Raw genomic sequence first — 14,739 nt, forward strand, 5'->3', positions numbered from 1 at the left:
TAGGAATAAATTTAACCAAAGGAGTAAGACTTGTACACTGAAAACCATAAAACATTGTTGAAAGAAAGTTCTATATAAACAGAAAGACATAGTGTTCATGGATTAGAAGCATTGATAGGCTGGGCACGGTGGCTCATGCCTGTAATCCTAGTACTCTGGGAGGCCGAGGCGGGAGGATCACTCAAGGTCAGGAGTTTGAGACCAGCCTGAGCAAGAGTGAGATCCCATCTCTACTAAAAAAAAATAGAAAGAAATGAACCAGACAACTAAAAATACATAGAAAAAATTAGCCGGGCATGGTGGTGCATGCCTGTAGTCCCAGCTACTCAGGAGGCTGAGGCAGGAGGATTGCTTGACCCCAGGAGTTTGAGGTTGCTGTGAGCTAGGCTGACACCACGGCATTCTAGCCAGGGCAACAGAGTGAGACTCTGTCTTAACAAAAAAAAAAAAAAAAAAAAAAAAAAAAAAAGAAGCGTTGATATTGTTAAGATGCCAACGCTCCCCAAATCGGTTTACAGATTCAGCTCAATCCCTAACAAAATTCTAACTGCTCTTTTCTTGCAGAAATAAACAAGCTGGCCCTAAAATTCATATGTAAATTCAAGGAACCTGGAATAGACAAAACAAACTTGAAAAAGAAGAACAAGGTAGGAGGACTCACACTTGGCAATTCTAAAATTCATTACAAAGGGACAATTATCAAGACAGTGTGGTACTGGCATAGTGACAGACACATAGATCAATGAAACAGGATTGAGAGTCCAGAAATAACTCCTAACATTTACAGCCACTTGAATTTTCCCAAGGGTGCTGTGACCATTCAATGGGGAAAAACAGTCTCTTGAACAAATGATGGTAGAACAACTCTATAGTCTTATACAAAAATAAATAAATAAATTGGACCCCTGCCTTAAGCCATATGCAAAAATTAACTCACAATGGATAAAGATCTAAATATAAGAGCTAAAACTATAAAACTCTTAGAAGGAGACATAGGTATAAATCCTTGTGATCTTGGATTAGGCAACAGTTTCATAGATATGACACCAACAGGTCAAATGCTCAAGGGAAAATAGACAAACTGGATTTTATCAAAATTTAAAACTTCTGTGCATCAAAGCACATTATCAAGAATTTGAAAAGACAATCTACAGAATGGGAGAAAATATTTGCGAATATATTTGCAAAAAAATTTTCAGAATATTTGATAAGGGTGAGTACCCAGAATATATAAAGAACAATTACAAGTCAATAATAAAAAGACAAATAATCCATTTTTAAAATGATCAAAATAGGCCAGGCATGATGGCTCATGCCTGTAATCCTAGCATTCTGGGAGGCTGAGGCAGGAGGATTGCTTGAGGTCAGGAGTTCAAGTCCAGTCTGAACAAGAGGGAAACTCTGTCTCTACTAAAAAGTAGAAAAATTAGCCAGGCATGGTGGTACACACCTGTAGTCCCAGCTACTCGGGAGGCTAAGGCAAGAGGATCACTTGAGCCCAGGAGTTTGAGGTTGCTGTGAGCTAGGCTGACGCCATGGCACTCTAGCCTGGGCAACGGAGTAAGACTCTGTCTCAAAAAAAAAAAAAAGATCAAAATACTTGAATAGACATTTCTCCAATGAAGATAGACTAATGACAAATAAGCACATGAAAAGACACTCAAAATAATTAGTCATTAGGGAAATGTAAATCAAAACTACAAGATACCACCTCACACCCACCAGGATAGCCACAATGAAAAATAAAAGGAAAATAATAAGTGTTGTCAAAAATGTGGAGAAATTGGAACCCACACGTATTACCAGTGGTATTATGAAACGGTGCAACTGCCGTGGAAAAAAGGCTGGGAGTTTCTCAAAAAGTCAACCACAGAATTATCGTATAACCCAGCAATTCCACTCCTAGGTATATACCCAAGAAAACTGAAAATATGTCTACACAAAAACTTATACATGAATGTTCATAGCATTATTATTCTGAATAAAAAGTAGAAACAATCCAAATATCCATCAACTGATAAATGGATAAATAAAATGTGCTATATCCATACAACAGAATATTATTCAGTCATTAAAAGAAATGAAATACTGATAGATTCCGCAACGTGGATGAACCTCAAAAACATTATGTCACGTGAAAGAAGCCAGCACAAGAAGCCATGTGTTGTAGGCTTCACCTATTATAAAATGTGCAGAACAGGCAAACCCATGGGGACAGAGAGAACATTAATATTTGTCAGGGGGCGGGGGAGGGGTAAATTGGGAGAGATTGCTAACAGGCTCAGGGATTCTTTCAGTGATGAAAATGTTCTGGAATTAGGTTGTGGTGATAGGAGTTACACATGTAGTGAAAACTGCTAAACTGTATACTTTATAATGGTGTGTTTTATGTTATATAAATTACACCTCAATTAAAAATAAGGAAAAATAAATAAAGGATAGCCATGCATGAACCCCTGGTGCGTGTGTCAAGAATTATGACTTACATACCTCCAAGCACCTGAATTCCCCCACCCCAACCCCCCAAACAAAGATCAAGGCAAGAAGTGCAAGTTAATCACTGGACCAGTTGAGCTGTGGTTTCCGTCGAGCCTGGGTAACCATCCAAGAGACAGCGACACACAGGTTTGAGCTCAGGGGCCAGCATGAGTTGTCCTGCACTGGAACAGTGTATTTGGGAATCACCAGAACATACACAGAGGAGGAGACCGCCCAGTATGTCCCGACTCAGAATTACGAGTGATCCTAATTTCAGCAGAGAGCCGAGGAAGAGCAAGGGTAGCTGCAAAAGGAAGGTTAAAGGAGAATCAGCACAGAGCGGTGCTGGGGCATCAGAAAGAGAAACTCGCCAGTGAGGAAGCTGCCAACAGTGACAGATGTGGCCAAAAGGTTTGGGCAGGAAAGTGCCCACCGGATTCGATGAGTAGTGATTTCTGGCAAAATCTGCCTGGGTGATTTCAGTTTGATGTACAGAGTACAAAGAATCGCATCTTCCTTGGCTTCCTGTAGGCCAATGTCAATATGCAAGCTGAGTAAAATGAATGACTTAAATAAAGTAAAAATAAAAATAAAACACCCTAAGGAGGGAGAATCTACAGTCCCACCGTGCCTATGCACACTGATCTAGAGTCACGTGGCTTTGCCCCCCACCCCCACCCCGCCGCCCCCACCGACTCCCTGAGCCTGTCTTGACCAGACAACAGCATAGACTGAGAACGGACCATTCTGTCCTAACGAAAATGATGTTTGCAGAGCTTTTTAATAACAAGGGCAATGATTATGTTTTACACTTCAGGGGGGAAGAGCAGAACATTAACTTGTTTATACTATATGCTCTTCACTATGCAGAATGTGCTCTAAAAAGGAGGCTGAGAACATGGGCGAATGAGCAGTTGCCTCTGGTTAGTTTCTGCTGTATTTGTTTTTTCCAATTATATTTGCTTTTTGATACATTCAAGTTTTGCTACGAAGAGCATGCATTACTTTTAAGATCAGAAACAAAATTGTAAGGCTGGGAAAAAATGTTTTACTCAAAGTTGAACAGAAGGCAAGCAGGGATAAAAATATTAATGTTAGAAGAACGAAATTCAGGGCAAAAAAAAAAGGGTGTGCTTTAAAGATAAAGAGAGCATTACATAATGGTAACAACCACTGCTGTTAATGAAGGCATGCAGACCCAAATCTATAGCTGCCAAGGAAACTGACAACAAGATACAGAAATCAAACATTATTGGGAACACAGGAAGGAATAGTCATTGTAGGAAGAGATTTTAAAACACCATTATCAAAAAGACTTTAGAAAATAAACTCATAGTCTATCTAAATACACAAAATTGATGTCTGGCAGGAATTCAACTCCATGATTACAGTGTGTGGGGGTCTTTTCAAGTAGATTCAGAACATTTACAAAACCCGATGCTAGTTACAAAGAACATCTCAATAAAATAAAAAATATTAAATTTCTCTTCCAGTTAAAAAGAAAGGATTTCTGGTCTGGGGAAAATACAGAGTATAGAGCCAGGGAGTGAAGAGAAGGAAATGGTGTTAATATTGTCAACTCCTGGTCCCCTGGGTGTTCCGGAGAGAGAGAGGAAGATAAACAGGACTTGGCTTTAGGATCTGGATGAACCAAATACCTCCCTCTCGCTTTTTGCCACCCACTAAACGTCTTCATTTAGACCTGAAGTGTGAACCACTGAAATGCCACTTGCAGACCAGGCTCAAGGCTCGGTTGTTTCACCCAGTGATTCCTGAGTGTGGCCCCCGCACCCACGCCAGCAGCAGCAGCACCTGGGAGCTTATGAGAAACGCAAATTCTCAGCCCCTCCCCAGGTCTGAAGCGGGACTCGCTCCAGGGTGGGGCTCCAGGAGGTCCTGATGCTGAAGCATTAGATGCTGAGGGCATGTAAATACCCCGGCTCACTCACCCCTGCAGCAGGCTAACCCTGAGGGGTAGGCTTACCCTGGCTCTCGGAGGTCCCCCGTCACCCACAGTACCAACCTTTCTTAGATGCCTTCCCTTCATAATCTTACTTCCCCACTCCCCCACGGGTGCTCTCTTTGCCTCCCAAATAAACTATTTGTGTTCACATCTTTGTTTTGGGGTGCACTTCTTAGGGGGCCCACATGAAGACACCTGCTGAACCCACCGAGTGCCTGGCTCTGTACTGGAGAATGCTCTCTCGTGCAGCTGGAGCTGTGGCTGAGGCTGCCTTGCCCTCCCACTCCTCCTCCTCCTCTGTGCTCTGCTGAGATGCTCTCAAGGGAGACAGCACCCCCGGCAGTGAGTCCTCACCCCAACTCAGCCCGACCTGCAGTTCCTTCTCCTTTCTGGGTTTTCTGGCTCTGGGCCACCCCCAGCCACATGGCCACTGGCCCCTGCCTGCCCTTCCCTGGCCCTACAGGGCTTCGCCATGCACTCGCTGGCTGGTAGAGACTTCTGAGGGTCAACCACCCGCCCAGCACAGAGAGGCCAGTTGTACTGCAGGTAGCAAAGTGCTGAGATGTGAACTAAGATAACATACCAAGCCCCCCGCCATTGCTGAACAGAGCCCCTCTTGGCCAAGGGGACCCCAGAGAAGCCTTAACACGGAGTTCCCAGCCATGACAGGACGGGAGGTCAGACACGCCTCACTATACCCCCTCCCTCGCGGACCACCCTCAGCCTTTCTTTCCTAAGGGCCAAGCGGAAACCAGTCTCCGGATCTGCTCCTCCCTTTCTGTGGTTTCGGCTCCACAACTGACCTGTACTCTTTCCTGATAAGAGAACACCGACCATGGAGTGGTGCTAACCAGTCTATGGAGGATGCGCAGTGAGGGCTTTTGTGTCCTCTGCTTCACCTTTTGAAGTCAGAGGGCCAGAAACTCCACCCTCAGGTCATGTGAAGTGCTGAACACAGACCTCACGTAGAGGCACGAAGTTCAACTGCACATGTGCATGTTTCTCCTGCCATAAATATTCATGACTCTCCCCATAGCTTATTAAATATGCATATTCAGCCACCCCACTCAGCTTAAATTCTGCTCCCTGTGCCGTTCCCTCCGAGTGTGTGTGTCTGGCTTCTGGCTGGAGGCTCCGCTCCCCGGCCTGTCCGAGTGGCCACCTACGGGCTGCACTCCTTTGAGAGAAACAGAGCTCTCCTTTCCAAATGTATGAGCCTCAGTGTTTCTTCAGTTGACAGAGAGCATAGAAAAGGGGCCTCAGGAGGTCACCAAAGGCTTCTCCAAGGAAGTGCCATGCTGGGGACAGCTGGGGGATGAGTGGGACTCAGTCACCCAAGCAGGGGGCCGTGGGAGCAGGGAGTCCCCGAGGAGGGGCCTGAGTGTGCTGCTGGGATGAGGGGTCTGTGCAGAGAAGGGGGTCATGGGCACAGCAAGGACAGAGACCTGTTGCGTGGCTTAGAGGCTTCCAGGAACTGAAGGAGCCGCCCCCTCACAAGAAGACTATTCATGCTGGGTGTAGCAGCATCTATAGACCACTAAATGGCCAAGGGTGAGGGGAGAGAAATGGGGATGTGAAAAACAACCAAATGACCCGTCCTCAAACCCGGAGGCCCAGGGAGGGCACATTGCTGGGCCCGAGTGCACCCAAGCCCTTCGGACGAGCCCAGTTCCAAAGGGGCAGGGGACGTCCGCTGCTGGGCTGATTAAACAGGAAGGCTTGTCCCTGTACTCCCGAGGATGATTGGGCTTTAAACAGGACCCGTGGCATCCCGCCTTCTCCCCCTCTTCCCGAGGCCAGAGTAGCTCGCAGGAAAATCCTTGTCCTGCTCAGCACGCCGGGGTTCAGCCTACACCTAATCCTATAGTTGCTCGGAAGATAAGCCCCCTCGGCCTGCAGGCAGCCTCTCTCACAGCTTGCCTTTATCGCACAGGCTGGTGGGGGCTTCTCTCCGCACTGAGCACAGGGGGCTTCGGGGGCCGGGAGCCAACACAGAGGCACAGTCAGCAACACCAGCCCCCACGACACCCCAACACCACCACACCTTCCTCCAGCTGTCCCCAAGGATCCCTGAGTTTCATTATTGCCGTCTAATATTTGTCTGTTTTATATTTTTGATTGAGCCCTCATTCCTAGTCTGGCTGAATTCCCAAAGACAAGTAAACCCTGCTCGTGTCCACCTACCGTCATTTTGGGCACAGGGGCCCAGAAGGGAGTCCCGTTGTCACATAACAGTTCCCAACATAGGACAGAAGTTTTTCTTCTGCCTCTTGAAAAGGACAACAGGGGGTGGGGGGTACATGGGGGGTGCGGGGTGGAGAATTGGGGGAATTCGGCCCTTCGCCGTCACCTACTGTAGGTGATGGGAAAGGGAAATGAATCTAGGCCCGTGGCCAGGAATTGATTCCTAAGAACCCGAGGGCTCGAGGAGTAACGGGCCGGTGTTTGCCGGGACGACATCTAACACGCTTTCCCCAGCCACGCCCCAGGGAGCAGGAGACACGGACACTCCGGCTCACGCTGGAATGAAAGAGGCATGTCCCCCCTGCAGACATGGTCCTTGGGTGCAGGTGGGCTGTCCCTGTACCTTCATCGCTGTTGTCATCCACCAGAATGATCTCCTTGAGCAGGTGCGTGGGCGTGTGGTTGACGGCGCTGTGGACCGAGCGCAGGATCACGGACAGGGCCTCGTTCACAAAGATGAAAATGATGGATATCTGAGGCAGCTCCTTGGAGTACTTGAGCTCCTTACACCTGGAGAGACAGGGAACGGGAAAGCAGGGTCAGAGGAGGGACGAGGCACACGCACTGCCGCCGGGCACGGGAGGGACGTCAGACGAATCCTCACACAGTCCTCCCAGGGCACGAATCATCGGTTCTCTCCGGGCCTCTCCTTGGCCGAGAGCTGACAACAAAACCTGAGGAGGAGAGCGTGGAAGCATCAGCCCCGCCTCCCCCAATGTACAACCCCACAGGGACGGGACCACTTCAGTCTTGGGCACACACCTGTCTGTATCTGCCCGTGTCACCTGCCTGTGCCCCTTGCGTCAGTGCACCCCTGCATGACTTCCCATTCCAGCACCTGCATTTCCTTGTCTGGAGCCTTCTTTGCTACTACCTAACAATTACCCCACCGCCCAAAAGCTCTCATCTAAAGACCACTGGGAACTGATGTACACGACCTCCGCCCCCTCACCCCTGGAGCAGCTTAGCTCTAAGCTCCCCTAGCAGGACTAAGCCCCCATCACCCACAGGAGCGGTGTGTATAACATGCCCTTTTGGGGTGCCTCCCTTCCCAGTATTGCTCCCTGCTCTCCTGGTGGTGCTCTTGTCACCTCGCAAATAAACTATGTACACTCAAATCTTTGTTTGGGGGTCTGTTTCTGGGGGAACCCAAACTGGGACATCTACTGAACCCACTGAGTGCCCCCACAGAGCTGATGTTCTAGCAGAGGAAATAAACTCTCAAGGCAGCAGCCATGGCGAAGGATGCGGACCCTCCACCCGTGGGCGTGTGCGGCCTGGCACACCCCGGCTCCTCTGGAATCTCCGCGGGAGCAGGAGACAGTGCCGAATATCCGGCACCCCTCACATGCCTGAACACAGAGATGAAAGGGAAGAAGCCTTTCATCCAGGCTGGAATCGGCACAGAGCTCTGGCCCTCTCCGGGGGCTCCCACTGATACACGAGATGATTTAATACCCGGGGAACGTGTTCTGCATGGCTCAGTATCGTGGCACCGACACTCTGTCCAGGCAGCGTCGGGGAATTTTATTTTATGCTTAAGCCTAAGCCACATCGGAAACAGCAAACAGAAACAAAGTAGAATGGAGGGATGCGCATCTTAACACATCCTTCTTCCCCTCGTGTGAGATTGCTCGATACCCAGCACAATGTGTTCTGGAGCAAAACAGAGGAAACAGATGAGGGGCTGGCACGAGAGGGAAGCAGCTCTGAAGAGGGAGCAAGAAATACGGCTGTTTCTTATGCTGAACAGCTTGGCCTATGTCGGGCCATATTAATCACGGAGGCAATTTTCAGAAGAAAATAAAGTTTTGTTACAATATGCATTTGTGTCTCCCGGAGGAGATCGTCCAGGGATCCATTGATCATGCAGCCTCATTTTCAGCACGTCGCTGTAAATCCACTTCTGGGGCTGCCGGGGAGATTAGAAAGGTTATTGACAGGCTCACGGGCTGTTGGCAGCGATCATCTCATTTACTCGTGGTGATCCGAGGGACAAGGGCACCCCAGAAGGTCCCTCCGAGGCCCCTCGACCAGAGGCCAGCGGCTGTCCTGAGCCGGGCAGTGTGGCAGCTGCCCCCCTGCGGCCCACGCCTCCCCAGCCGAACACGTGCGCACACAGCACACGCCCACCTACTCTGCGCACTTATTCTCGGGGCTGGTTCCTCCGGTCCTTTGTTTTTAACAGCTTCTGGCTGTTGGAACTGAGAAGGAAAAGGGCCAGAATACAACTACTATGTACCCATAAAAATTAAAAATATTTTTTTTTTTTTTAAAAGGGGCCAGAGTGCAGTGTACCAACACCACCTTCCCCGCCCCAGGCAAGGGGCCCTGCAGCAGTCGAGGTCCAGCTGCGAGTCAAGCCGAGGCTGCAGCAGGCGACCCAGCCTGGTGACGTGGGAAACAGCAGCCTGCAGGGACGGGGTCCTCGGTCCTGCCCTTTCATGGACCCAGGTGGCCACTCGGTACCTCCTAGGGGATGTCGGGAATGAGAAATGCTTCCCCTCGCACGGGCACAGACACAGTACCCTGGGCACACTGCTCACACCACCTCTCTACACTTCAGTTTCTTCGTCTATAAAACTGTCTAAACAACCTACGCCGCACCAGGCTTTCTGGAAGGATCCAGCGAGATACAGCCTGTGGAGCCCCACGGAAATGTAACGTGCTCACTAATGACAAGTCCAGTCTGCCTGGTCGGGCCCTCTATCCTCCCTCCTGGCTTCTCCTGTGTACCCTGCTGGCCACAGGCCGGCTTCCAGAGCTTTCCGTCCACCCAGACGCTTCCTGCAGGACCCACCCAGGACTCTCCTCCCCCGCAGGGCCCGGGGCTTTGGCTCGCCCAGCTGACAGCGAGTCACCCCAGCTGTGCCCGGCGTCCTCGGGGTTTCATCCATTTACCCAATGTGAATGCAGTAACTGTTATAACAATTAGCATCATTTTTGCTGGTCATTAAGCTCTAGGAAGGTAGACTCTGCCTTAAAAACAATCTCTAAGCCTAGCTTATTGCCTGAGATATAGAAGATGCTCAGAATTTGCTAGGTGGATGGCAAGATGGACAACTGAAGTTTTTAGCATCTGCTGTCAGGAGTAGGCATGGGCACCGTGGATATACGTGTTATTTCCAATCAGATGCCCAGTGCCTGACGGGGCAGCAGAGAGTGAAGGAAGGGAGCTGGGGCGGGGGGGGGGTGGAGAGAGAGAGAGAGAGAGAGAGATAAAGATGCCTCACGGGCCACAGACATGCCAGGGCTGCACAGAGAACGGGAACGGATACGGCTCCCGCCCTGGAGATGATGCTGCACCAATGAGCACGGTGGCCCGAGGACTGTCACGCAGCAGCCTATCCAAACGGCAGGTGTCTGGATGCCCCACACCCAGCACATGGGGGCTGGCGTGAAAGCCCCTCCTTCATTCCCTCCTTCCTGCAGGGCTGAGGGGTGGCAGGTGCCCAGGGGCTCCATGCTGGGCTGGCAGGCCTGGGCCCTCGGGGAGCCTGGCAGTGGCCAGGGCCAGGCAGGCCGATCTGGGGAAAGGAGCCATCGGCTCAGAGCTCGGCTTCCTGCCCATCTCTGTATAATAGCACATGCAGATCCAGACACCTTTCCTGCCTTCCCGCGGGCCTCCAGGCTACAAAAGCCAGGTAAGAGTAGCCTGGGAGGTTGTGACAATAAAAGAACAGACTCCACATGTGAAAGAGGCCCAGGGAGCGAGGAGAGACTGACCTGCCACATCAACTGCAAACTACCTCAAAACCCACCCCTGGCGGGTGGGGGGGCCATGTGCTCCCTCCAGCAGCACATTCTCAGATCTGGGGCCCAGAAGTCACACATTTCCTTTCAATAACGGGTCAGTAGGCAATAAACAATCCTTTGTCTGCAAGGAGACCGGTGTCAAGAAAGCTATCTTAAGGTCTGGACCCATTTCGATCAATGCCCACAGCCGGAAGAGGGCTGCAAAGATATTCAAACCCAGGTTCCTCTCCTTAAAGGGCTAACTGGGAATCAGCCCCTCGGGGAAGCTGTTCTCACGCCGGGGAGAAAGCAGACACAATTAACCAACCCAGTGAGACCTCTGGGGCGTCGAGCACCTGCCGGCTCACCTGTCCGTCTGCCCGTCTGCCCATCCGTCCACATGCCTGGGATGTTTCCCTGACCCCGAACCTCCCCCAGGGTAACCACTGTTACCCGCTCCCACTACCCCCAAGCCACTGGCGTCGGCTTCACTTAACACCAAAGGTGCCCAGGATCTCCCCGCAGCGATGGCGAGCCAGAAGGCCGGCCTCCTCGAGACAGAATCACAGTGGAAATGCAAGAGGCCAAGGCCAGGGCCTCCTGCAGCAGAGAAATCAAAGCCCGAAGAGCTGACCGCGCCCTCTCAGAAGCAGATCCTGCCCCCACGGGACTACTCTAAAGAGACAACCTGGACGAGCACAACACGGCACAGACGGGAGGTCTCCAGACACACTTGGGACCCAGTCTGCCACCTGCAAACAAATCCCACCGAACAAAAACCTCACCGGAAAACAATTTAGATCTGATGGCGTCTAGGAGGCCCAGCGGGTTACAGGTGATGCTGATAATGATGATGAGGATGAAGAAGAAGAAACCAACACTTACACGGTGCAGGCTGTGTGCCAGAAACTGCTGGAAGCTCCTGTGTATGTGATTGTCTTGTTTAATCCTTATGACCTCACAAGGCAGGCCATATCATCACACCCATTTCACAGATGAGGAAATTGGAGTCCAGAAAGGTGAAGTCACTTGCCCTAAGTCACACAGCAAGTCGGAAAGGCAGCAAGGTGCCTTGATGAACCGCATCTTACGGTGTTAAAACTTCGAAATGCCCCTGCCTGGGCAAGGCACAGTGCGACAGCGGCAGCAGAAAGACCACACAATTTCTAGCCCAGCCGCTTCGCAGCCAGGGGACCCTGGCTAGGGTCAGCCTACGTGAGCCTCAGTCTCTTCATCTCTGCCCCCCAAGCCCCAGCCAGGAGACGGTCCTCTGCAGCCAGCTGCACCGTGCCTGTGGCCTGCTGGGGGCAAAGTATTCCCAAATGGCACTTCCCAGCTAGGTCAGGCCACGGGAACGCCCTTCACGGAGGATGTGGGTGAGCAGAAGGCAGCTCCCTCTCCCCCGGGGTTCATAAGGCCGGCGGGAACGTGGGCAAAGCTCCTAGTGCTCTGCCGCCTTAGGTGGTGGCCCCCAGGGAGTTATCAGAAGCACCTGAACAACAGGACCCCAGCAGAGAGAGGCCAAGCCTGCCCTCAGCCGCGCCGGGGCCTTGCAGAGGTCCTGCGGCCGAGGAGCCACCGCAGCATGTGGCCCTCCTGCGCCCAGCCCTGACCCTGTCGTCCCCACCATCCCTCGGGGCCTGGGCAGAGCCCAGGACCTTTAGGGGTTGGGTGTGGAAGGTGCACCTGTGTGTGCTCGGGACGTCTGGGCTCAGGCTCCAGTCCTTGTCCCTTGGGTCCACCTAAGACGAGGGCTCCCCTTCCAGGGCCTACCAGGGTTTCTTGGTATCACTGTTCAGCCAGTCTGTAGGGACTTCCTGGCTGCTCACTTCACCTCTGACTCCCAAGTGCAACGATGTCCCTCACTCTCCCCACCCAAGGGAAGGGACCAGTCACCAAGCTCTGCCCCAGCTCTAATCCCGCTGTCCTAACTGAGAGTTGCAGCACACGACAGCTAACGCGCTTCAAACGCACATGACAAGGCAGCTGGTCGAGCAGTGCAGGGGACGCCGAGTGCCAGACGGAAGCATCTACAGCAGCTGTGACGCACGAGCCAAGCAGGACCAGGGGGGCAGGGAGGCCGCGCCCGGAGCTGGGTCTGAGAGATGGTGGCTGGACCAGGCTTGCATGGTGGAGAACCGAGGCAGGAGGGCCGTTACTGCTCTTCTGAACACAGAGGCAAGAGCGTGCTCTTCTTTTTATCTTCTGCAGCCTTCCAGAAGAAATCTGTGTAAGCTCGTTTAGAGATTGAACGGTAAAGACCCAGACTCAGAATGGAATCGCAGACTCACCTCAGCCTGATTCCTTTCCATTTCCAAACTGCTCCAAAAACATACATAAGGTCACAAAGATTGCTTAATGAAGAGTGTAAATTTTGTTATGTATATCTCAACACAATAAAAAATTGGAAAAAAATAAATTTGTTCTCTCGCGCCCCCCCCCCGCCCCCCGCACAAGCACCCACACACCTATTGGTTCAGTTCCTCTGGGGAACCCTGACTACTACACTGCCTTTCAGTTTGGAAGAGAAGATTGTACCAGATTGAGGTGTCACGCCTCAGCAGAACCTTGTCATTGCAATCCCTCCTTCCTGTCTTGGCCCTGGAGCCCCTGACCTGCACGCAGGTGTGCCCAGAAGGACCTCGGTCGGGTCGCCACAGTGCGATTATCTCAGAACTCCCGTGGCCTGCCCTGGACCTCAGCCTCGCCCGGAACTGCTGCGCTTCAGTCACCTGCGACAGCCACGATCTCCTTCCATTCCAGTTCTCCCGCCGCACACTCCCCAAAGCTCTCCCCTTAGACCTCCAGGCCCTGGGCCACTCTGTTTTCTCCTAGTCTATCAGCCCTTCCCAGGCGCCACATTCGTCCCATCCAGCTAGAATCAATGCACCTCCCTCAACCACGCTCTGCCCCTGGCCGACCCCCAGACCCCTTGTCCCTTTGTCCTTCTTTCCCACAGCCCCCAAGAACCCCAGCTCCCCAGCTCCAGATCAAACCCTCCTCCTGACCTTCCTCCCCATCACCCACACCACTGACACTGCAGGGCAGCCTCCCACGGATGCGGCTGTGGGTGCTCAGGCCAACGGCTCCCAGCTCTGCAGAGCCCTGGGAGCTGCCCTGCAGGCTTCTCTGTGTGACAGGTCCGACCCTCGATGTCATCCCCTTCACTGTTGGCTACCCTTCCCACTTTGCTCGGGCCAACCTCCCATTCCGCAGGGAGTTGTGCCTCCTACTCCACAGAGAGATCAAGGCCACGGCAGGACTCCAAGCGTGGTCCTCCGGCCGGCAGTAGCAGCGCCAGCGCCACTGGAAGCTTGTGAGAACGGCAGATGCTTAGGCCCCACCCAGACCCACTGACCTGAGTCCCCGGAGGTGGCGCCCAGCGGGCTGGGTCTTACCAGGCTCTCCAGGTGGCCGCCCTGCGCTGCGAACGCGAGAAGTGCTTCCCTCCTGCAAACTTACCCACCTCTCAACTCATCCTCCATCCTCCCCTCCTCTCTTGATGGAAGCCGAGTCCGGGAGGTCAAGGCCGACCCCTTCATCTGGCCGTGGGTCCCACCTTGCTTCGTCCCTCACTCTCTCGTATCCTCATTCTCCCTCCACGGACTTTTTAATCCCATTAAAATTTAAAAATCCCTTTCACCACAGCCTTAATTACTGTCTTCTCTTCTCCTTGGCTTCCCTCCCTGTCTCCCTTCCTGACCCCTCATTCATTCCTCGATCCGCCGTCTTTGGCCTCTATGGACCCTATTCTGCTAAAGCCGCTCTTGTTAAAGTTCCCAGTGACGTCTACGCGGCCAGGGTCAAGCTTCCTAGCCTCCCTGCAGGTGACTGTCATTTCTGCAGGACATTGTCACCTCTCTCCTTATACGAGTGCTGTTTCCTCTTGGGTCCCGGACACTCGCTCCTCCTGCCATCCCTGCCTCAGCTTCCCACCCGCCATGGATCTGCCCTGGACGCTCGTTCTCGTGCTGGTTTCCCTTGTCCGATTGTCCTCTAAATTCCAAAATGCTCACACTCCTTCTGCCCTTTGCCACTCTGTCTTCGTCAGCTGGTCCTGGTGACCTCATGCAAGTCTGCAGCTCCGACTAGTCCACAGGCTGCTCCCAAACCCGCGTCTCCAGCCTTCCTGGGCCTTCCCGGAAGCTTCCGCTTCCCACTGGGCATCTCCCCTTGGACAGCTCACAAGCACCCCAAATTCAGCAGGCCTAAAACTGAAACCTGCTCTCTTTGTGCCTTCATTGAAGGGCATCGCCCTGTCTCTTCAGGAGTCAAATTAAAGTCATGACCCGCTCAGCATGACCAATGGGTCACCAAAT

At 52.2% G+C, this 14,739-nt stretch overlaps 1 protein-coding gene across 1 annotated transcript in view; it reads right to left on the reverse strand.

Annotated features, from left to right (window-relative positions):
• The window catches only part of GALNT17 (polypeptide N-acetylgalactosaminyltransferase 17), a 381,238-nt gene that overhangs the window by 197,009 nt on the left and 169,490 nt on the right, over positions 1–14,739 (reverse strand). Inside the window, exon 3 of the mRNA XM_069486333.1 lies at positions 7,029–7,195. Within this exon, the coding sequence (XP_069342434.1) occupies positions 7,029–7,195 (167 nt within the window). The remainder of the gene's footprint in view (positions 1–7,028; positions 7,196–14,739) is intronic.

This window comes from Eulemur rufifrons, chromosome 14 (genome assembly GCF_041146395.1).
Source record: "Eulemur rufifrons isolate Redbay chromosome 14, OSU_ERuf_1, whole genome shotgun sequence".
NCBI lineage: Eukaryota > Metazoa > Chordata > Mammalia > Primates > Lemuridae > Eulemur > Eulemur rufifrons.